At 40.5% G+C, this 24,124-nt stretch overlaps 1 protein-coding gene across 2 annotated transcripts in view; it reads left to right on the forward strand.

The window, feature by feature from the left end:
* Positions 1 to 24,124, forward strand: part of RP1 (RP1 axonemal microtubule associated) — a 1,013,486-nt gene that overhangs the window by 603,056 nt on the left and 386,306 nt on the right. For both annotated transcript variants that reach the window (XM_073679301.1, XM_073679302.1), the window contains exon 32: positions 22,206 to 22,372. In XM_073679301.1, the coding sequence (XP_073535402.1) occupies positions 22,206 to 22,372 (167 nt within the window). The remainder of the gene's footprint in view (positions 1 to 22,205; positions 22,373 to 24,124) is intronic.

Consider the following 24,124-nt stretch of genomic DNA (forward strand, 5'->3'; position numbering starts at 1 on the left):
TTAAAGAAGTTGTTCCATGCAGATACAGCGAAGAAAATGTATTGAAAGGCAAAGTCATCTGTTTGCAGGGTAGTGCCAAATGTCAGGCCTGCAGAGATCAGCTAATTGTTGTGGGACCTCACCACCTACAACCTAAAAGGGATCTAATTAGTCAACTCCTTGACTTGAAGTCAATTTGATCAGAAATCATTCATTTTGTTTCTTTTCCCATTTTTAGTTTGCCAGTCAGTCATAGCTTTTTTGGAAATTTTGCCATAAGAGTGTGAGATTATATTGTTATATTTGTTTTTGACAACGTATCATATATGCTGCGGTTTTATATTAGTGCATTAAAATAGATTCGTTTTTTTGATGTGCTGGTTTTTAAGGGCATATATTTACCATGGTTAGAAACAATTTCTATATAGACATGAACTATTTCAATGAGTCTACAGAGCAGAATATGGAAAATAACATCTAATGTTTTGAGAAAATATGTTTTAACATCCACCTGAAATCAGTTCACACACAACTGGCTTTAAAATTGTTCATTAAAATAAATTCAAAAACAACATTTTAAGGGCAAATGCTATACAAAGACATTTAAAGAAGACCACTAAGAATGAGATGAGATGACCTCTAAAATAACCTAGCACTTTTCAATATGGCTGTCATTCCCCCCTTTCAATGTAATTCTTTGTGCAGATGATTATATTTAATGGCAGTAATGTTTCATTACTTAGCGGAAAAGGCTGAATTATATTATATGTTCTTTAAATGGTTATTACTACTACAGCTCGTAAATTAACATTATTACTTAATTAGTAAATTCAATGCAATTAATCTAATTAGGCACGTGCTATTTTCATTTGCTTTTACTACGGGCATGTTGTAGCAGTTTGCTATATTGATTTGATTCTGGGTCACTTGTCTTGCGTTGTACGTGGTTGTATATAGATGTCTGATATTATAAAATTGTCTATTATTGTAAGTCAGATTTAAATTTGATTAATAGAACAAATTAAAAACATTCTAACAATCAGAACAACAAATGAATGTCAGCTAAAGGGATCAACCCTCAGTGTCAAGTAGGATCAATTTTTAGTAGGATCAACCCTCCTAAGCCGTCTATATAGGCAGGCAGGTCATAGAAAATTGAATAAAATGATAGCTTGATATCTGCGATCTGATGTCTTATTCCAGAGAAACACATTTTCCTTAAGACGTAAATGAGCTGTTAAGATCTATGAGCTGGACAGTGATCTCCCTTAGAATCTGCCTCCAGAGCTTATTATAAATGAAAGGGGTGTTACCAGTGTGAGCCATGTAGATTAGGAGAGCATTCATAATGAATTCTGGAGGCAGATTCTTGGGGAGATCTCTGTCTGGCCCATAGATCTTAACATATCATTTACATATTAAGAAAAATGTGGAATTCTCTGGAATAAGACATCGGATCGTAGCTATCAAGCCATTACTTTAATCAACTTTCCATGACCTACATGACCATATAGATGACTTAGGCTATGTGCCCACGATGCAGAATTGAAGCAGAAAATTTCCGCAGCATTTCTGCATGTCCTTGGCAGTAAAAACACTTGCGGATTTTACACGTATTGACTTGTGTTTTTCAAATGCATTGTGACCTCAAATCCACTTGCACAAACGCACAAATAATGGACATGCTGTGGATTTTTCCCCAAAGAAAATCCGCTGCGGAAAATTCCGCAGAATGTGCACAGAACATGCAGATTTTCATTGGGGATCATGGGGCACGTATTACCAAGCGTCTTTAAAGCGTTTACGCTGCGGAAATTCCGCATCAAAAACGCTTGAAAAACACATAGCGGGCACGCAGCCTTAGGACTCAGCGGGTTGATCCTACTGAGAGATTCCCTTTAAATGAATTGTAAATGTCTCATTCCCATTAGTATTTCAAATTAGTAAAAACCTTCATTGCAAGATTGCCTGCAAATTCATGACTGCATAGCGATCCGCCTACAAAGACCCAATGATCACCAGAAACCGAACACAACCATTTCTTTACCGTCTGATCATTGTCCGCTTTCCCTTGTACCACATACATTTTCAAAGATCAATTGTTATAGGAGAAAATATGGAATGTCTGTCAGATTACATCCACTTTATTCTGCATTCAGAAAGAGCTGTTATTCTGTAAGAGCCCGAATTGCACATTTTAGAAACATGAGGAAGCAAGCGTACCTTAAAGGGGTATTCGCAAGTTTGAAAGCTATGTCCTATCTATTGAAAGGGAAACATTTTCTAATTGGTGGGACCTCCTTCAGTTCATAATACAAGTACTGGATTGGAAATGCGTTTGTTCACATCCTCCAATTTTGTGTGCATTTATTTTTTAACCCCTTAATGACCGCCAAAACGACTTAAAACTGACCTGCGATATAAGAGACGATCATCCTCTGACGAGTCACAATCCAGCACCTTTCAGCTGTACACTATAGCTGACAACTTGTTGCATCAACCATGATCAGTGTTGGCACCGACCATGGCCGTTTAACCCCTTAAATACTGCTGACAGTAGTGACTGCAGCATCTAGAAGGTGAACAGAGTGTGGGGGCTCCCTTTTTTAACCTCATCAGCAACCTGAGATCTTGATCGGGTCGTCCTGATGTTTGCATGGCAGTTCATGGCCAAATAATGGCCTTAAAATCTTCCAGCTATAGCGGCCTGTTCAGAATTTAGAAACATTTAGATGGTAAAAGTACATTTTTTCATTCCTGTCATGTCACTTTGCATTAATTCCTGAAAAGCACCTGAAGGGTTAATAAACTACCTGAAAGCAGTTTTGAATACGTTGAGGGATGCTGTTTTTAAAATGATATCACTTTTGGGGATTTCCAATATATAGGACCCCCAAAGTCATTTCAAAACTGAACAGGTCCCTGAAAAAATAAATACGTTTTGTAAATTTCCTTTAAAAAAATGAAAATTACTGCTACATTTTTAAACCTTGTAAAATGTTAACAACATAAAACAACATTTTACAAATGGTGCTGATGTAAAGCCGACATGAGGGAAATGTTATTTATTAATGTTTGTGTGGTATGACTAGCTGGATTAAAGGGATGATCATTCAAAGTGTGAAAATTGCTACTTTTTTGACATTTTTGTCACATTTCTGATATTTTTATAAATAAACACAAAATATATCAACCTAAATTTACCACTATCATGAAGTATAATGTGTCACGAAAAACAGTCTCAAAATCAAAGGGATATGTTAAAGCGTTCCTATGTTATTACTACATAAAGTGACACGTCAGATTTCCAAAATTTGGCTAGGTCATTAAGGGGTTAAACTTTTTCTCAATTTTGTGTTTTCATCACCATATTTTATTATCTTTTTAACCGGTTCCCGACCGCCCACTGTAGATAAACGTCGGCGCTTGCCGGGCTCTGTGCAGTGCCGACGTTTAAAAACGGTGGGTGGTCTCGCAGTGCTCAGGACCCCCAGGGTCCTGCAAGCACTGCGATTCCGGTGCAGAGCGTTAGCTCTGACAGGGTACATCATCGGGACCTGATTAGATCAGGTCCCAGTGATGTTAACCCTTTGCTGTCTTCTATATGCTGTGATCTATAGTGATCGCGGCATATAGGAGACAGCAGGAAGAGAGGGGGTCGTCTTACCTCCGAAGACCTCCGTTTCGTTTGAGGACCTGGGGTTGCTATGGCAGCTGGAGGTCACATGACCGCCTCCAGCTCTGCCATATATGGTGTCCTTCCTGTCTGACTTCAGCCTGTATGTAGCTGAAGTCAGACAGGAGACTCTGACTGAAACAGTCAGTGAAGATCTCATATAATGTAATATATGTGTATTACATTACATGAGATCAGTGATCAGAAAAATAAAAATTAATGTCCCATACAGGGACTAAGTAAAAATGTAAAAAAAAGTAAAAAAAAAGTTTTTAAACTATTAAAAAAAAATCACAAAATAAATAAAAATAAATAAATAAAATATTAAACCAATAAATCCGTAAATTATTACAAAACCAAAAAAAGTACATATATTTGGTATCGCCGCGTCCGAAACAACCCGAGCTATAAAACTGTCACACTAATTAACTCCTTCTGTGCACACCGTAATAAAAATAAATAAAAAACGGAGCAAAAAAATATGCTTTTTCATCATATCACCAAACAAAAAGTGGAAAAAAATGCGATCAAAAAGCAGAATAGAAATAAAAATGGTACCACTGAAAACGTCATCTTGTTCCGCAAAAAAAAGCCGCCATACAGCTCCATCAGCCAAAAAATAAAAAAGTTATAGCGCTCAGAATAAAGCAATGCAAAAAAAATATTTTTTTTTCTATAAAATTGTTTTATTGTGTAAAAGCGCCAAAACATAAAAAAAATACAGTAAGTGTAGTATCGCTGTAAACGTACTGACCCGAAGAATAACGCTGCCTGATCACTTTTACCACACGCAGAACGGCATAAAAAAAAACTCAAAAAACAATTCCTGAAGTGTTTGTTTTTGTTAACTTTACCTCCCAAAAAACGGAATAGAAAGCGATCAAAAAATGTCACGTGCCCAAAAATGGTTCCAATAAAAATTTCAACTCGTCCCGCAAAAAACAAGCCGTCACATGACTCTATCGGCCGAAATATGGAAAAATTATAGCTCTCAAAATATGGTGATGCAAAAACTAGATTTTGCAAAAAAAGCGTATTTTAGTGTGTGACAGCTGTCAGTCATAAAAACCCGATATAAATCTGGTATCTCTGTAATCGCACCGACCCGAAGAATAAAGTAATCTAATCAGTTATATCACACTAGGAACGGCATAAAACATAAATAAAACAAATATTCACCTGCTACTGATTTGTTTATTATGTCTCCCAAAGATCCCAGTAAGGCTCTGCTCACATTTATCCTGTGCTCTGCGCTGAGCACTTACACCAGAGTTTCCGTGTAAATCTCTGAAATACGTGATTCAGCCAGAACCCATGATGGAAGATTCCCTGTAATGAGGCAGATATAGGCCACTGTGGATGCCGTCTAGCCTGGGATCCCACGGTGTCATTTGTTTTAGGCGTGCATAAAAGTGCGGTTGGCCACAGTTTTGTGCACTTCTGAAAAAAAGGACACCACTAAACAGAGGCCAGATGGTGTCCAGAGTAACTCTGCTGCCTCATTACAGTGAATGGATCCTGCAGGGGTTTCATCTGAATTACATCACTTGGAAAATTAGATGGAAACCCCGATGTAAGTGCTCAGCCTAGAGCGCCGGATAAATGTTACGTAAAATGTTCCCAATAAAAGCTTCAACTCAGTCCTCAAAAAAAGCTAGTCCCCACTCAGGTCCATCATCTGTTAAAAATATAAGGGACTTCCAAGTTACTGGTAGCAGAAAGGCTCTGGAAAAGCAAAATGGTCCTTTCCCCCCAAAAGAAATTCAGAAAATTTTGTGCTCCCAAATCCAAATGCCTATTCTACAATAATTTGTTCTCCAATTGTCAAATAGCGCTCCTTCCCCCTCAAATCTCACCGTATGGCTAAGTGGTACAATACAGCCACATATGGGGTATTGACACTTTTAGAAGAAATTGTGTGACACATTTCGGCACCATTTTTACCCATTGCCCTGTGTGAAAATGTAAAATCTGAGGGTAAAACATTTTTTTGTGGTAAAAATATAATTATGCTTTTTTCACTGCCCAATGGTATAAATTTAAAAATTAAAAAATGCTCACTACTTCCCTAGATGAATTCCTTGAGAGGTGTAGTTTACAAAATGGGGTCACTTGTGGGGGTTTCTGCTGTTTTGGCATGTCAGCGACTCTTCAAATGTGACATGGTGTCTGCTGCCTATCCCAGCCAACATAGCGCTTCTTTCTCTTCCGAACCCTGCCGTACACCAAAGCAGTGGTTTTCCCCCACATATGGGGTATCGGCGTACTCAGGAGAAATTGTACAACAAATTTCATGGTGCAATTTATCCTGTTACCCTTATCATAATGCAAAATTAGGGAATGAAAAACATTTTTTATGGGAAAAATGTGAAAATTTTATTTTTACGGCTCAATATTATAAACTTCTGTGAAGCAGCTGGGGGTGCAAGGTGCTCACCACACATCTAGATAAGTTCCCTAAGGGGTATAGTTTCCAAAATGGTGGCACTTGTGGGGGGTTTCCACTGTTTAGGCACATTAGGGGCTCCCCAAATGTGACATGGCGTCCGCTAATTATTCAAACAAATTTTACATTCAAAAAGTCAAATGGCGCTCCTTCCCTTTCAAACCCTGCCATGTGCCCAAACAGTAATTTGCCTCCACATATGGGGTATCGGCGTGTTCAGGAGAAATTGCACAACAAATTTCATGGTGCAATTTATCCTGTTACCCTTATGATAATACAAAATTAGGGAATGAAAAACATTTTTTGAGGGAAAAATGTGAAAATTTTATTTTTACGGCTCAATATTATAAACTTCTGTGAAGCAGCTGGGGGTGCAAGGTGCTCACCACACATCTAGATAAGTTCCCTAAGGGGTCTAGTTTCCAAAATGGTGGCACTTGTGGGGGGTTTCCACTGTTTAGGCACATTAGGGGCTCCCCAAATGTGACATGGCGTCCGCTAATTATTCAAACAAATTTTACATTCAAAAAGTCAAATGGCGCTCCTTCCCTTTCAAACCCTGCCATGTGCCCAAACAGTAATTTGCCTCCACATATGGGGTATCAGTGTGTTCAGGAGAAATTGCATAACAAATTTCATGGTGCAATTTATCCTATTACCCTTATGATAATGCAAAATTAAGGGATGAAAAACGGTTTTGTGGGAAAAATGTGAAAATTTTATTTTTACAGCTCAATATTATAAACTTCTGTGAAGCACCTTGGGGTTCAAGGTGCTCACCACACATCTAGATAAGTTCCCTAAGGGGTCTAGTTTCCAAAATGGTGTCACTTGTGGGGGGTTTCCACTGTTTAGGCACATCAGGAGCTCTCCAAACGCAACATGGCGTCCGCTAATTATTCAGACAAATTTTACATTCAAAAAGTCTAATGGCGCTCCTTCCCTTCCGAACCCTGCCGTGCGCCCAAACAGTGGTTTTCCCTCACATATGGGGGTATCAGCACGCTCAAGAGAAATTGCACAAAAAAATTTGGGGTCCATTTTTTCATGTTACCCCTGTGAAAATAAAAAAATTGGGTCTAAAGTAACATTTTTGTGAAAAAAGTTAAATGTTAATTTTTTTCTTCCACATTCCAAAAATTCCTGTGAAGCACCTGAAGGGTTAATAAAGTTCTTGAATGTGGTTTTGAGCACCATGAGGGGTGCAGTTTTTAGAATGGTGTCACTTTTGGGTATTTTCTGTCATAAAGACCCCTCAAAGTGTAAATTTTGTTGGAAAAATGAGAAATCGCTGGTCAACTTTTAACCCTTATAGCTCCCTAACAAAAAAAAATTTGGGTTCCAAAATTGTGCTGATGTAAAGTAGACATGTGGGAAATGTTATTTATTAACTATTTTGTGTGACATATCTCTCTGATTTAAGGGCATGAAAATTCAAAGTTTGAAAATTGCAAAATTTTCAAAATTTTCGCCAAATTTCCGATTTTTTCACAAATAAACGCAAGTGATATCGAAGAAATTTTACCACTATCATGAAGTACAATATGTCACGAAAAAACAATCTCAGAATCAGGGGAATACGTTGAAGCGTTCCAGGGTAATTACTTCATAAACTGGCAGTGGTCAGAATTGAAAAAATTGGCCTGGTCACGGAGGCAAAAACAGGCTCTGGCGCGAAGTGGTTAAACTACCTCTAATATATCTTGTGGTTTTATTCTGTTCTCCACGGACAGCACTATTGAACTCCATTTTTTCTTATCCACTTTTCTTATAAAACCCTTCATTTATGTATCCATTATACTGTAAGTAAACCATGCTCTATAACCCCAGTAAGTGCAGAAACAGAACAGAAATAAATAAGAGCAATACTAGCACAGAAAGGCAATTTTAATAATGGATTTGTATACATGAGAAATGCAGATAGCTTGATTTATATCATCTATCTAATTGATATTTACTGATTTTATTTTTATGAGGATATTTTCGGGAGCTGAAATACCTGAATTTCTGTTTGGAAAGGTCTTAATAAATCATTATGCTACATGCCATTACACCACTATAGAACATTGTTCTAGTTACATACAATAATCCTTGGAATCAAGTGTACGTATGGTTGCATAAGATATCAGTGGATGCAATTAAAGGGAATCTGTCACCCCCTGGGACTTTTCAGACCTCTAATATGGGCATACAGGTGATAGAAATGTAAATCTATACTTACCTGCATGCCCCATATTAGAGGTTTGCTTGCTTTGAAATTACTTTTATTAAATTAGTTTTGACATGCTTCCCATCCAGGGGATGCAAAGAAATCTCTATCTATTAACTTAATTTCCAAATTTCCCCCCTCCCCTGCACATCACAGTGCCCTGTGACGTGCAGTTCCCATGGCAGGATCCCGCGCCTAAGCAACTTACCTTGTACGGAAGAGGTCTGAAAAGTCCCAGGGGGTGACAGATTTCTTTTAAGTAGTAAAAGAGGTTATTTTAATAATACGAAGAAAAAAATAATATTTGTTTAGAGTCTGTCTGTAACATTAGCAATGGATAATTTATTGGTATTGCCGTCTTTTATAGCTGTTTTTGCTTAGACTTATTCCCATATGACTATGCATAAACATTGTAACAGACAATTCGCTTGATTTATTTTTCTCCGGTGGAGTGGATCCTACTTTCTATCTTGAATATATTATAATAGATGAATAAAATTTACTTCTTGAGGTGTAACTCCACCCTGACAGATTAAATAGAAAATGTACATTTTATATATTTTTAAAAGAACATGTACAATGCAACAGAAATTGTATATTGTTAAAGAGGATATTTCAGCAGATTTTAAAATACAAACTGGATACATTATTAGATAAATTGACCTGATGAGACTGGTGTACTTACTTTATCAATCCATGTTAGAACTGCAGAATAATCCGTCTTAAACGTTTTTCGGTCTTCTAGTAAAATGAGCATATTATGAGTCCCCTACATGCATGTAAGCAGTGAGAGTCACACAGAGACATCTGTTGCCAACTTGACTGTTTACTTTTTCAGGACGAATTATTAAAAAATCAAGGACAGACAACATTTTTTACGGATACTTTGTAAATCCATAGTAAATTATTATGACTAAATGATACCTGTGTCCAGCCCATAATTCTGATATGAAGGCATTAGTTACATTCACTGTAAACTGTAAAATAATGATAATTACAGTCAAAATAATCTGTATACGATGCTACAGCTTCAAAAACATCACAGCCGCCTCAAATTTTTTCATGGACAGGGCAAAAACTGACCCTATTTTTACAGACTGTTCTGGAACTTCTGGATGGTTGGCAACCCTGGCACTTGGTTGATGAATAACAGTGCAACAAACCAAATTCTGTCAGCTCCGAGTATAAAGCTTTACTTACAATTCAGATGCTCTATAATAGTGTTCCCCAACCTGTGGCTCAGGAGCGACGTGTGGCTCGGGGGCGCAAGATGTGTGGCTCGCGGCGGTCTGCCAGCTTGGTGCATTAGAATCTGGTTTAGGTCATGGTCAGCTATTAGGAGAAGATCTGTAGATGGTGACTTTTATGAGTAGCCCTGCATCGAAGAGAAGATTTAGATATGCATATACATGTGAGGAGAGGGAGACATATAAACATAGTAAGCTGGAGATAGGATGATACTGTTAGGGGGTGCTTGAAGCTGGACGCAATAGTGTGGAAGGTACGCTTGATATGAGAAGACCAAATGAGGGTAAACTGGGAACCTATAGATGTAATTATACTGCCTACAAGGGTCTCTGTGGGCAAGCTTTGGCAGTCATAATATCAGTATTGGTGGTCTCGGAGCGTCACTGCTGAGGGAGGGGCTGACCTGGATGTGGCTCATGACCATGTCTCAGAGTTGAATGTGGCTCTCAAGGTGAGAAAGGTTGGGGACCGCTGCTCTATAGAATCAGCCTCCCCCTTACAATTAGTATGTCCTAGAGAAGATCATCTCATCAGAGTTTTAACTTACTCTGGAAAAGTGAATGTGAAATTTGCGCCCCTTGTAATACTGAGGGAAATCATTTGATTTGCTAATTATATGTATTTGAGAAAAGTTTTACAATTTCATCGATTGTCACTTTTTATATTTTTCCCATTACAGAAAAGCTTTCTTTAAAGGAGTTGTCCCATTTTGTAACATACCTGGCGGCGTCCTTGCATGGTGGTCCATCTCCCACTGTGCAAGAGGGCGCACTTGATCTCCTGTCCAGAATGTCTCTCTGGCTTCCCTCCATGCTGTCTGTTTGTGTCTGTTTCTGCTGCTTAAGGGCGGCGCCCGATCACTTCCTGCCTTTTGTACCTGCTGTGGGTCACACCCCTTGTGCGTCCTCAGTCTATTGCTGTCTGTCACTTGGTATATAGCTCAGCAGCTCCCTTCTATCCCTGCCTGAGCATAGTGTTTCCTTCAGTGTGTGCTTGCACTCTGAAGGTGCCAGGTCCCGTCTCTTGTCTCCTGCTTTTTGTATCAGTTCCCGTGTCTGAACTGAGTCCTGTATGTCTCCTGCTTTGCGGTATCAGCTCCCGTGTCTGAACTGAGTCCTTTCTGTGTTCTCTTGTCTGTCCTGTCTGAACACGCTCCTAGCCTGTTCCTCCTGCCTTCTAGGGGCCGATTACCTAGACCCGTTCCTGTATCTTGTCTGACCTGTCTGTACTCGCTCCTAGCCTGTTCCTCTCGCCTTCTAGTGGCCGATTTCCTAGACCCGCTCCTGTGTCTGGTCTGTCCTGTCTGAACACGCTCCTTGCCTGTTCGTTCCGCCTTTTAGTGGCCGATTTCCTAGACCCGCTCCTGTGTCTGGTCTGTCCTGTCTGAACACGCTCCTTGCCTGTTCGTTCCGCCTTCTAGTGGCCGATTTCCTAGACCCGCTCCTGTGTCTGGTCTGTCCTGTCTGAACACGCTCCTTGCCTGTTCGTCCCGCCTCTCTGGGGGCCGTATTCCCAGACCCGCTCCTGTATCCCTCTGCAGTGTCGGTCTCCTCCGTACACTCAGTTCCAGTCTGAACTCTCTCCTGTCCTTTACCTGTTTTGCCTCTATGTCCGTTCCCTTCCTTTTTCTGCAGAGTCTGAACTCATACCTAACTCCTGCTTGTTGTCTCTGCAAGTACTGTGTGAGTATCTGGCTCTGTCTTTCCCTTCCTGTCTGTTCCGTGTGAACAGAGCCCTGTCCTCCCTGCTCAGCCTTGTCTGCACTCTAGCTGTGCTTGCCTGTAACCCTCTGCCTGTATTGTTCCTGAGTCCCGGTGTGTACTGGGTCCTATCCCGCCTGTGTTCCTACCTGCTAGTGCCTCCCTGTCTGCACTCTAGCTGTGCTTGCCTTTACCCCCCTGCCTGCATACCCGCCTGCCTGCATACCAGTCGTGCCTGCCTATACCCTCCAGTCTGTGTGCCAGCCTACCAGCCTGTTCCTGTATTCCCCTGTGTGGGTCAACAGCCGTGTCCGGGGTCTGTCCTGGAGTAGCACCTGGTCCCTCTGCTCGGTTCCTCCTTGGTGCACTGGCGTCGTATGCCGTCGTGCGACCCTGGTCGGATCGGGTGAATACTTAGTCACGCCCCTCCAGGCATTCACTCTCCGGCACGGTCCAGTGGAATCACTACCAATCACACGCACACGCCGCTTAGCCTGGGCGTGTGCATAACACATTTCAGTTAAATTTTGTCCTTGAGCGCAGCTTGGTATAAAAAAAAACACAAAAATTGCGCTATGCTCAGCTTCCCAGGGTCCACCGGTGACTCTCCGCTGCTTCTCCTGGTTTCTAGCATTGGCTCTAGCACTGACGTCACACTGACAGCGCGGCTGCCAGTGAGCTCAGCAGCTCTGCCAGTGTAGCCTTAACGCCCCGCTCAGAGTTGTGTAGCTTGTAAGCCAGTGCTGAAGCTAGAGAGAAACAGGATTTAACAGTGCTGTCCAACAATTCTGAATGGCTTCAAAACAGTGCTTACAATCTCAATAGAAAAGGACTTGTAAGAACTTTGCATGTCCTGCAGTCTATCAGCAGTGGTCTTTCTCCAAGACAATGAGCTGTAAAGAAAAGAAAACTGTTTATCTCAAAAAAGGCTGCAAATTTTAGTAAGTCATAAATTGCAAAATTGCTTTCAATTTCAAGCACTATCCATCAATACTCATTTATGAAGATGGGAAATAACACTTTTATCTATTCTCTAAACTGAAAAGTTATTTAAATAAATTTCATTCAGCATTATATTAGCCTACAGACTATGGACCCGATACATCAAGACTGGCGTTGTTCATGTTGGTATTATGAGGAAGTGTGCTGCAATCAAATGCTTCTGATTCATGAAGAGGCGCACACCTCTTCATGAATCAGGAAAGTTAGTCGAATGGCAAGTGGCATGTGCCTCCATTTATGCCTCAGCCTCTGCTGGAATAAGATTTGTGGCATAGTGAATACTGCTGCTCATCATGCATTTGACGAGCAGCAGTCATCATTCCCTGTCTCGACCCAGCACTGTTGACTTGGTCAGAGCTGGGCAAAAATGGTGTGAGAACGGCAAAAGTTGCAAAATTTTAGTGCAGCCTCCAGTTGTGCCAAAATGTTGCTGCATCTCAAAGCTTTTCTGGCAGAATACTGATGTAAAACCTTTTATGAATCTGGCCCAATGTCTATATGTAAGGCAGCATGCAGAGCCCTTGAAAATCCTTATTATGTTACCAAAATATCATCCATACAATATTTAAAATTTATAGGAGAAAAAGTTCAGTGCTTTAAGTCGTACAGATAGTGTGCATGATTCTAGAGGATTCTTATCCCCCACTGCTAAGCACTGGCTGTGTCAATATAGAGGCAAGCCAGTTTTTAGTACATGGGTGGCGCCAGCACAGGGGGCGGCTACCATCTTAGATTTTGAGCTCCGTCGCACACTTCAACACTGTTCCGACAGGCTCTCTACTTTCCCCATACGGAGAGCTGGTTGGAGCTGTGTTGAAATGTGTCCTGACTTAGCGGGTGACATAGAATGACATGGCGGGCCGGATTCGGCTCACGGGGCTTGAGTGCGACACCAACGGCCTAGATCAGGGGTGGGGAACCTCAGGCCCTATGGCCATTTATGGCCTTTGATGACCTTTTATCCGGCCCCGAGCAGATTCCCGGGGACCGCAGTGCTAGCGCCATAAGCTGTGTTTTCACAGCCGCCAGCCTATTCATTTCTTCTTGCTCTGTGAGCACGCGCGCACAGTGTTAACGAGTGAGTGCTGAGGCACTGCAATGAAAGATTACATCCTGACACCAGGGCCAGCGTCAGGACGTACTTTGTGGGCGAGTTAACTTGAGATTTGTTTGGCCCCCCCGAAGGATGGTATAAATATCCAATTGGCCCTCAGCAGAAAAGCAGTTCCCCACCCCTGGCCTAGATGATAGGGTCCCATAGTGTAGTGGAGTTACTGAGAGTTCTATAAGGGATCACTTACATGAGGGCTCTTAGAACTAGGGGCTGCTGAAGAAGTGACCCTCCTCCTGTTTCCTGTTGAGCTTTGTAAGGTACATTGTGAATTTTCATTGTGTGACGTTTCATGTTGCATTGCAACATTATGTTTGCAACACAAAGAATATTGTGAGTGATTGCAACACGGTTCAGACGTCTTTATGAAGGCATTCACCATGACCACATGACCAGAAGCGAATAGCAACCGATACGTGTAGTAGTGTCACCTAGTATGTATTTCAGTCTTGAAGCTTCCGTAAATAAGGACTGAACCCATTAAACATTTTGGTTGAAGAAAATTCTGATATTCCTCATTATTAATTACTGTTAACATTTTGACCCCAATTCACAGTATTGTGGTTAACATATTCTTCCAAATTTGTACTTGAGAAATTTATGCACTGTGTTCATAGAATTAATTGCATTTTCTTAAAAATCTGCATTTGTTTACAGGAATCTGACGTGTTTAGATAAAATGATAGGTTCCGTGGGATTGTACACAATACATTTTACATTACATTATAGACAGGAGTAAAAGGAAGACTTAAAACAGGCGAACGTGAAAATACTCCTGCTGGGAGACCAGAAAAATACAATGCTGCCGTTTTGTTTGGGATAATTGACTTATTCTGAACATAACAATTTTCCAATGTAGTGATTACATAACGTCAGTCTTGCTCAGTTCTACCGTGCTATCCATGCTATTTTTCATTATTGGTCTAGTTGGAAATTATATTCTCCATACTGTACAGTATTATAACGCTCAGTATTGCTTTAATAAAAAGATTTGACATTATATTGTTAACCATTAGATGTCTGTTACTTATGGGGGCACTTGAAAAAAATAGAGAACATCAAGGCTCATTGTATACAGTCATGGCCAAAAGTTTTGAGAATGACACAAAAATTATGTTTTCACATGATCTGCTGGCCTCTGGTTTTTATTAGTGTTTGTCTGATGTTTATGTCACATACAGAAATATAATTGCAATCATATTATGAGTACCAATAGGTTATATTGACAGTTAGAATGAGTTAATGCAGCAAGTCAATATTTGCAGTGTTGCCCCTTCTTCTTCAAGACCTCTGTAATTCTCCCTGGCATGCTCTCAATCAACTTTTGGACCAAATCCTGACTGATAGCAGTCCATTCTTGCATAATCAATGCTTGCATTTTGGCAGAATTTGTTGGTTTTTGTTTGTCCACCCGTCTCTTGATTATTGACCACAAGTTCTCAATGGGATTAAGATCTGGGGAGTTTCCAGGCCATGGACCCAAAATCTCTATGTTTTGCTCCATGAGCCATTTAGTTATCACCTTTGCTTTATGGCAAGGTGCTCCATCATGCTGGAAAAGGCATTGTTGGGCGCCAACCTGCTCTTGGACGGTTGGGAGAAGTTGCTCTTGGAGGACATTCTGGTACCATTCTTTATTCATGGCTGTGTTTTTAGGCAAGACTGTGAGTGAGCCGATTCCCTTGGCTGAGAAGCAACCCCACACATGAATGGTTTCAGGATGCTTTACAGTTGACATGAGACAAGACTGGTGGTAGCGCTCACCTCTTCTTCTCCGAATAAGCTGTTTTCCAGATGTCCCAAACAATCGAAAAGGGGATTCATCAGAGAAAATGACTTTGCCCCAGTCCTCAGCAGTCCACTCCCTGTACCTTTTGCAGAATATCAGTCGGTCCCTGATGTTTTTTCTGGAGAGAAGTGGCTTCTTTGCTGCCCTCCTTGAAACCAGCCCTTGCTCAAAGAGTCTCCGCCTCACAGTGCGTGCAGAAGCACTCACACCAGCCTGCTGCCATTCCTGAGCAAGCTCGGCACTGCTGGTAGTCTGATCCCGCAGCTGAAACAGTTTTAAGATACGGTCCTGGCGCTTGCTGGTCTTTCTTGGGCGCCCTGGAGCCTTTTTGACAACAATGGAAGCTCTCTCCTTGAAGTTCTTGATGATGCGATAGATTGTTGACTGAGGTGCAATCTTTGTAGCTGCGATACTCTTCCCTGTTAGGCCATTTTTGTGCAGTGCAATGATGGCTGCACGTGTTTCTTTAGAGATAACCATGGTTAACAGAAGAGAAACAATGATACCAAGAACCAGCCTCCTTTTAAAGTGTCCAGTGATGTCATTCTTACTTAATCATGACTGATTGATCGCCAGCCCTGTCCTCATCAACACCCATACCTGTGTTAATGGATCAATCACTAAAACGATGTTAGCTGCTCCTTTTAAGGCAGGACTGCAATGATGTTGAAATGTGTTTTGGGGGTTAAAGTTCATTTTCTGGGCAAATATTGACTTTGCAAGTACAGTAATTGCTGTTAAGCTGATCACTCTTTGACATTCAGGAGTATATGCAAATTGCCATTACAAAAAATGAAGCAGTAAACTTTGGAAAAATTACTATTTGTCTCATTCTCAATACTTTTGGCCATGACTGTACATTTAAAGGGGTTTTCCTTATAATGCTTTTTATGTTTTTAACCCTGTAGACTTGCAGATTTAAAAATAAAAACTAGCTCAGTTATATTTACAGCTGCATTAATGCTGTCCAGTCTAATTCACAGGCTGCAGCGGTACAGTAATGTCACTGTAACAGTACACGTGACTGCTGCAGCCAATCCCTGGCTTTTGAGCTAATGTAGAAGAAATTGGTTGACAGAAATTGGCTTCACTGTAATTATGTATACATGTATAGTTGTGACTAGGGATGAGCGGACCCATGGAAGTTCGGGCTAGGTTCCAAATTCCAAAATTCAGTTTGGGTACCAGAACTTTAACCAAAACCCAAATCCCATTGAAAACAACTGGGACTCGAACTTTTGAAACTCTCTCTGCAACGGACTTCCCCTGGAACTTCAAACATTCCAACGGACTCCTGGGAGAAGTCTGTGTTTGACGTTTAGCACCGGACAGTAACTGTCCTGTACGAACCTCAAACTTTTAAGTTCGGATTCCCTGATCTCTAGTCATGACTATATTACCACTATAGCCTGTCACAAAGACCAGGGACAGTAATTGGCAAGCAGAGCTGGAGCACCTGTGGGTGAGATTAGCTGAGTTTGTTATTTTTAATATCTTCAAATCTACAGGATAAAAACCACCTGAGAAACCAGTCAGAAAACACCCAACAGGGTGAACATATGCATTTTTAACTCCTTTTAACCACTTCAGAAATCTAAAAATGCCAAGCGGTTAAAAGAAGTAACAAAATAATGTAGATTCCAGCTAACCATGGACGTTAACCCCATCCACTCGGAGCTCAGACAACGGCTCTGCAGCAGCCCAAATATGCGATAGGGTAAAGAAATAGTCTAGCTTTACGAGTAGATTCTTCTTTATTTAAATGAAATCCATACACAGAACATGGAAAGTCATGATGACTAGTGATGAGCGAGCATGCTCGTTACTCGAGATTTATGAGCATGCTCGGGTGTTTTCCGAGTATCTTCAGTGTGCTCGGGTGTTATGTTTCAGTCACTCCATGCTCTTGATTTGCGACTGTTTGACAGCTTTAATACATGTGAGGAGTGCCTACTTCTTAGGCATTCCTCACGTGTATTAAAACAGACGCAAATCACGAGCATGGAGTGACTGAAACATGATACCCGAGCACACTGAAGATACTCAGCGAGCACCCGAGCATGCTCGCTGAAAGGGTTAACAGAACATACTCGCTCATCACTAATGATGACAGGTGAATTTGCGTTAGTATAACGCTCGAATCAACGCACTTCAGGTGAACACTCACCCTTAAAGGGGTTGTCCAGTACTTTATATTACCCCCCAATGTATCCCCCCGGGGCCCCTAAGGATTTTTGTAATTAGCTTACGTTGCAGATAATGCCTGTGAGTGGCGCTATCACTGGCCGTTCACAGGCATCACGTGACCCCCGGCTGCAGCCGGCTCTGACATCCGCTGACGTCACGAGAAGTGCTGGCAGGAGTCTCTGTCTTCTGCGTTCCATGGTGGATGCCAGGCTCTGGGCAGGGTTCCCCCCAGCGTCACACCCGGTATCCACCGCGTGCTCTGCCTCTCCCCATTCATTGGGAAAGCGCGCGGTGGATGCTGGGTGTGATGCGGGGGGGGGAACCCCATCCACAACCCAGCAGCCACAGCGGGGACCCCAGCGCTGAGTCACGCCTCACTTGTCGTGACGTCCGTGCGGGGTCAGGTGATGCCTGTAAGCGGCCAAGGACAGGGCCGCTCATAGGCAGAAAAAGCAACGTAAGGTATTTGCAAAAATTTTTAGGGGCCCCGGGGGGATATATTGAGGGGGGGGGGGTAATATAAAGTAATGGACAACTTCTTTAATCTACTAAAGAAGAAGCTGGACTATTTCTTCTCTTATTGGTTTAAAAAAGTGACAAATCCATACCAGGCCATTTTCCACTCAGAAGACTCTCTGTACTTTACAATACAAGTCAATGAGAAAGCTCAAAAGACACCCAGAGGACGCCTAGACATCTCTTGGAGTGTTTTGCCATAGTTTTTGCTTACAAAAAAAACAAAGCAAAAAATCGACGTTTCTTCATTATTCAATGGAGTGAAAAAAAACGACCAGACAAGGTCATTAAAAAATACTTAAGAACAACCTTGAGAAAACCCTTCAAAATAAAGCAGGCGGCAAAAGCTGTCAGAAAAACGCTAAGAAACAACTGAAGAAACCGCCAAAAAGAGATTCCTAAATCATCTTCCGTTTGAAAAACTCATCGAGTTCACCTGAGCTTAAAACATGTGAGTACACATATCCTAAAAAATCATAACCAGTTGAATCTCTTAGGGCAATAAGTTCTGCACAATTTATCCCAAAATTTCAGACAATCTGAAGTTTTCATGGACTAACTTTTAAAGCATAATGAGTGACAATTATTAGTCATAAATGTCTAAAACTCAATACACTGATGACTTGCTCAAAAGCTTTAAAAATACAGACAGACCCTTTTTTCCACTGGAAATAACGTTTTCTATTTTTATACAATATCCAGTAATTTACAGACTATTGCAACTTTGCCTGGTTTATAAGAGCAATTGTTAAAGGGAATCTGTTAGCAGGTTTTTACTATGTAATCTGAGAGCAGCATAATGTTGGGGCAGAGACCCTAATTCCAGTCCTTGACACCCATTAAACATGGAATTGTGAAATGATCACATCAATGTAGATTTCAGTTGTGAATTTGTAATAAGACCTCAAGAACAGAACTGAAACATGTAACGTGTGATGTAATGGAGCGCCCAAGGAGATCTATAAGCCCAAACTTTGTGCATTCAATTTAAAAGAAACTTATAGAATATCTGAACATTCAGCAAATTTGTTTGGGACAAATCCACAACAGATTTTGCTGCAACATTGGCACAAATTTGTGGCAATAACAGCAAGTGTTAGACACCCATTTAGAGTCCCAGCAGCCTGCCAGTGTTTATCCCCTACTCTCGTTTTGCATGTATTGCTTCCTCAGGGGGCATATTATTAGTGATTGTTTAATATTCTTTTCATCTGGTATTTTTACCTCAAAATACACAAAAAAAGGTAAAAAAGAAGTGTAAATATACAATTTTCATCTCAGGGTAAGGGAAGAAATTTTCAAATACTTGCAAGTTTTCACAATATAAATTAATATTAATATGAAAAAATGGTAAAAATATTATTCACTTCTTTAAAGTGTATGGATATATGTATGCTAAAATTTAGCATACAAAAAAGAGTTTTATTAGAAAGTTTTGATTTTTTTACTTCTATGACCTCTATACACACGGACAAAATTGTTAGTATTCTTCTGTTAAAGTAAGAAAAACCCACAATGGTCACTGAAATAACTTAAAAGTGACAAAAGTAATTTTCAATTTAAATTTACTGGATATCAACTACTGAAAATCGACAGTTGCTTTTGAATTGTGGTTCATCAGAAAAATGTAAAAAAAAAACCTAATCAAAATGGTATGGACAAAAATAACAGTACCCCTAGAAAAGATTGAAGATAATTTGACCACAGGCACATGTTAAACTAAGGTGTGTTCTGTAATTAATATCAAATGTTCTTCAAACTTATAATTAGTCAGGGTGCCTATTTGAAGGATGAAAAGTAGTCACTGTGCTGTTTGGTATCATGGTGCATACTACACTGAAAATGTGAGAAGCTAAGGAGAGAGTTGCCTCAGGAAATTAGGAAGAAATTTATAGACAAACATGTTAAATGTAAAGGCTATAGGACCATCTACAAACAACTTCATGTTCCTGTTACTATAGTTGCAAGTATTATTCAGAAGTTTAAGTTCCATGCCACTGTAGCTAATCTCAATGTACGTGGCCGCAAGAGGAAAATTGATGACAAATCAAAGAAATGCCCAGAACAACTTCCAAGGACATTAGAAGTGAACTCCAAGCTCAAGATACATCAGTATCCGATCACACCAACTGCCGATGTCTTGGCCAAAGTGGACTTTATGGAAGACGACCAAGAAAAAAAACACTGTTGAAAGAAAATCAGAAAAAAACAAGACTGAGGAATGAGTAGGTTCTACTCCAAAACGCGTTGCAATAAATTGGAAGTTTTTTATACTTACTGCCTGGATTAACCTCTGTTAGTGGCAGCTCCCGGGATCCACCGCATTCCTGTTTTCTTTACTTGTTTTGTCCTCTCTCCATTTGGTGTTAGTACAGCGGCCAGAGCAGCAGCCATGATTGGAATATACATCGCTCCTTACGTAGTTGTACATCACCTGTTCAGGTGAGCGACCAACCCTCCAACTCCCCCTTATCTGTTGCCGATGGTGTTACACAAGGAGCGCCTCTTGTTTTTTATGTCTCTAAAAAAAAATCAAGACTGGAAGTACCAAAATGCATATTGACAAGCCATAAAGCTTCTGGAAGAGTGTGCTTTGGACAGATGAGACAAAATTGGAGCTTTTTGGCAAGTCACATCAGATATATGTTCACAGACACATAAATGAAGCATATCAAGTAAAGAATATTGTACCTACTGTGAAACAAGGAGGAGGCTCAGTTATGTTTTGGGGCTGCTATGCTGCATCTGGCACAGGGTGTCTTGAATCTGTGCATGGTAAAATGCAGTCTCAAGAATATCAAGTCATTCTGAAGCCAAATGTGCTGCCCTGTGTCAGAAAGCTTGGTCTAAGTTGCAAGTCAAGGGTCTTCCAACTGGATAATGGCCCAAACTAAAAATATCGAAGAATGGCTAAAAGCAAAGCATTCTGAAGTGGCTTCTATGAGCTTTGATCTCATGTTTGAAGGCACCTTCCAACATGAGACAGAGGAGCAGTTTGCTCACGAGGAGTGGCCAAAATACATGTGGACGGGTGCAGAAGTCTCATTGAGAAATTGTTTGTTTGCAGAGATTGCCTAAAAATGTTGTGCAACAAAATATTAAGTTAATGTACCATCATTTTTGATCATTCCATTTTCATTAATTTTATTATTTATTTTTGGACCACAATTCAGAGGCAATGTCTGATTTTCATTAGTTGATATTCAGTAAAGTTAAATTGAAAATTTCTTTAGTCAGTTTCAAATTATTTCAGTGACCATTGTGGGTTTTTCTTACTTTAACAGAAGGTACCAACAATTTTTTTCCTTGTGTATATAACACTACGTAGTGGAGCCAGGAATCAATTCACTGTGAGCTTGTCTGATGATGGGGCCTGTTATCCTGATCTCTCTTCTTCTGAACGATCCCCTAAGCTGATTTATGACTAGAGATGAGCGAACCCGAACTTAGAAGTTCGGGGTTCATACTGGACATTTAGGGTGTGTGCACACGGTCCGGATTTGCTGCGAGTTTGACGCTGCGGACTTATGCAGCGTCAAACCCGCAGCGGCCAGATGTTACAGCATAGTGGATGGGATTTGTAGAAATCCCATGTTCACTATGTGTATCCGGTCACCTGCGGATCACTCACTGAAATTAACAAACGGCGCGTCTTTCCAAACCACAGTATGTCAATGTTTCTTACGGGTCTGCATGCGGGCTTTCTCCATAGACCAAACCTCTAAAGGGAAAGTCCGCATGTGAAAAAAATAAAATCCTCTGCTCATTTGCATATCCACCGTTGGTGCCGCAGGCTAGGAGTCATCGTGTGCACATACCCTTAGTGTCCGGTGCTAAACACCGAACACGGACTTCTCCTGGGAGTCCACTGGAATGTTCGAAGTTCGTGGGGGGAAGTCCACTAGGGGAAGAGAGACTGAGAGAGATTTTCCAGCACAAAAGTTTAGGTCCTCATTGTTTTAAATTGGGTTCGGGCTCTGGTTCAAATTTGGGTACAGTTCTGGTACCCGAACCAAACTTTGAAATAAAGTTTAGGTCATGTACCAGAACCCGAACTTCCACATAGCATCCCTATATATAACCAAACCAATATTCAGCTGTCATCAAATGCTAATGGTATTCCAACTGTATACCATATTATAAGTTAAATGGATCCATTATCCAATTGGCATAATGCTGCATCCTTTCAGATGAAGGGTACAAAAGTTTTCAAAACAAAAATGTGTCAGACTAAGAAAATTGGCCTTATTTTATATATGTCCCTTTGTAAAAATAGCATTCCTACCTGGCTTTGTTATTATATATTGTATATAATGGTCACATCCTATTCTTTTTGTTGTAGGAAATCTTTGGAATATACAAATAACAACCGCCAATGATTCCTTAAGGAATAGTGAGATGAAAGTTAATGTCATTATTTACGGATCAGATGGGAAAACAAATGACATTTTTCTTTTGAAAAATTCTGAGACTCAGTGTTTATTTCCTGGCTCTACAGATGAGTTTTTGGTAAGTAAATACAGATAAAACAAGCATAAAACTATGATAGTTCACAATAGCAATGTGCCAAGGGTGCAGTAAAGGTAACACATATTGATGTGTTACCTTTATTAACACTGATTGGTAACTGGCATAAAAAAAGGAAAACAATTATGACAACAGTTTCTCTCTGCATTCCATAAAGGTAGAATAATTAGTATAAATTTAAAGAGGTTGGCCACTACTTTTACATTGGTGACCAATCCTTAGGATAGGTCATCAATGTCTGATCGACTGGGGCCCAACAGCTGGCACCCCCACCGATTAGCTTTTAACGGTGGCGGTGGAGACCACCGGCCAGAAGTACTCACTTGCCGAGCTGCTCCGTCTACTTGGGTACTAGGGTACTGCACATCTGCCTCCTATTGATTTGAATAGGAGGCGGATGTGCAGTACCAAGCCCCGGCCACTACAAGTAGAGGTTCAGCTCCGCAAGTGAGTACTTCCAGCCGGCATCCACAGACACCGATAACAGCTGATCGGCGGGGGTGCCAGGTGTCAGACTCCGGCCGATCAGACATTGATGACTTATCCTAATCCACCAATGTAAAAGTAGTGGATAACTCTAATGGCAGCTCAATCACAATAAAAATAAACCTCATGGCGGTATGCTGTCAGACTAATAAAAAAGTTGTTGGAATATGAAAAGTAAAAAAATAAAAAATATATTATTTTGGCTTACAGCTTCCCTTATTGTTACTGTATGTTCACACCTGCTATTTTTATCTGTATTTTGTTTTGTTCATTCTTGGCAAAAGTGGCAAGCAAACACTTTATATTCCTGACAAAAAAATGCAAAGACTGTAGAGGCGAACCGCCACGTATTAGCAAACCTTCAAGCCTCATTCAGATGGCTGATTTTCACATATGTTTTTTTTTTCATGATTTTCAAGGATAGAACATGTGCCCTTTATAATCTATGAAGCTGATCATATGTCCGTGTTTTTTTTGCGGACCCCGTGTTCACAAAATATCATGGAGACAACTGGTGAAAAGTAGCAATAAAATTCTTTGCAATTCATTTTTCTTTTTCACACAAGAAGCTCACTGATGAAATACTGCTGGTAAATACTGACCAAACCCTGATGAAATTTGGATGAAAAACACTGATGACGCTCAGTTTATTCTTTGCGCTTGAAAAAGTACTGACATCTGATTGAGGCCTTAGAGCCACAGTTATCAATATTGGTTTACAGTGTATTGGAAGCTGATTTATTTTGAGGCCTAAGAGGCCACACTTAGACCCCCAGTCCCATATAATTTTGGATTCGCCCTGTTAAGCCTCATTCTTTTGGCCTACATAAGTATATTGCTTCAGTATAAATACTATATACTCCATTTATACTTATGTGACTGCTGTAAATGTAAAGTTATAGACTGAAAAGAAAAATCAGCTGAAAAAAGAACATTCAATAGTCCCTGTACAAAGTACCATGCATTCACTTAGTATGTTACTGGCCTTTTAATAGTATTATGGTGTATATCGATCGTGCACGCATTGATTTGCTGTAGTATAAGTTACAGAATATTGCTTGTGTTCAGCTTACGCATGTTCTCAAATGACAAATGACATTATATTAATCCATTCGCTTGACACGGGCATGTTCCGTACACCACATCTTAACTGAATGCATCCTCCGCGTGTTTGGTAACTAACAGAAGAAAGCGGAGTCCATTATATCAGTAACATTTTATAGTAATAAGAGCGATAATAGCCTAATA

Source organism: Phyllobates terribilis, unplaced genomic scaffold (assembly GCF_046119375.1).
Source record: "Phyllobates terribilis strain yellow unplaced genomic scaffold, ASM4611937v1 Scaffold_4__5_contigs__length_816908805, whole genome shotgun sequence".
In the NCBI taxonomy this organism is placed as follows: domain Eukaryota; kingdom Metazoa; phylum Chordata; class Amphibia; order Anura; family Dendrobatidae; genus Phyllobates; species Phyllobates terribilis.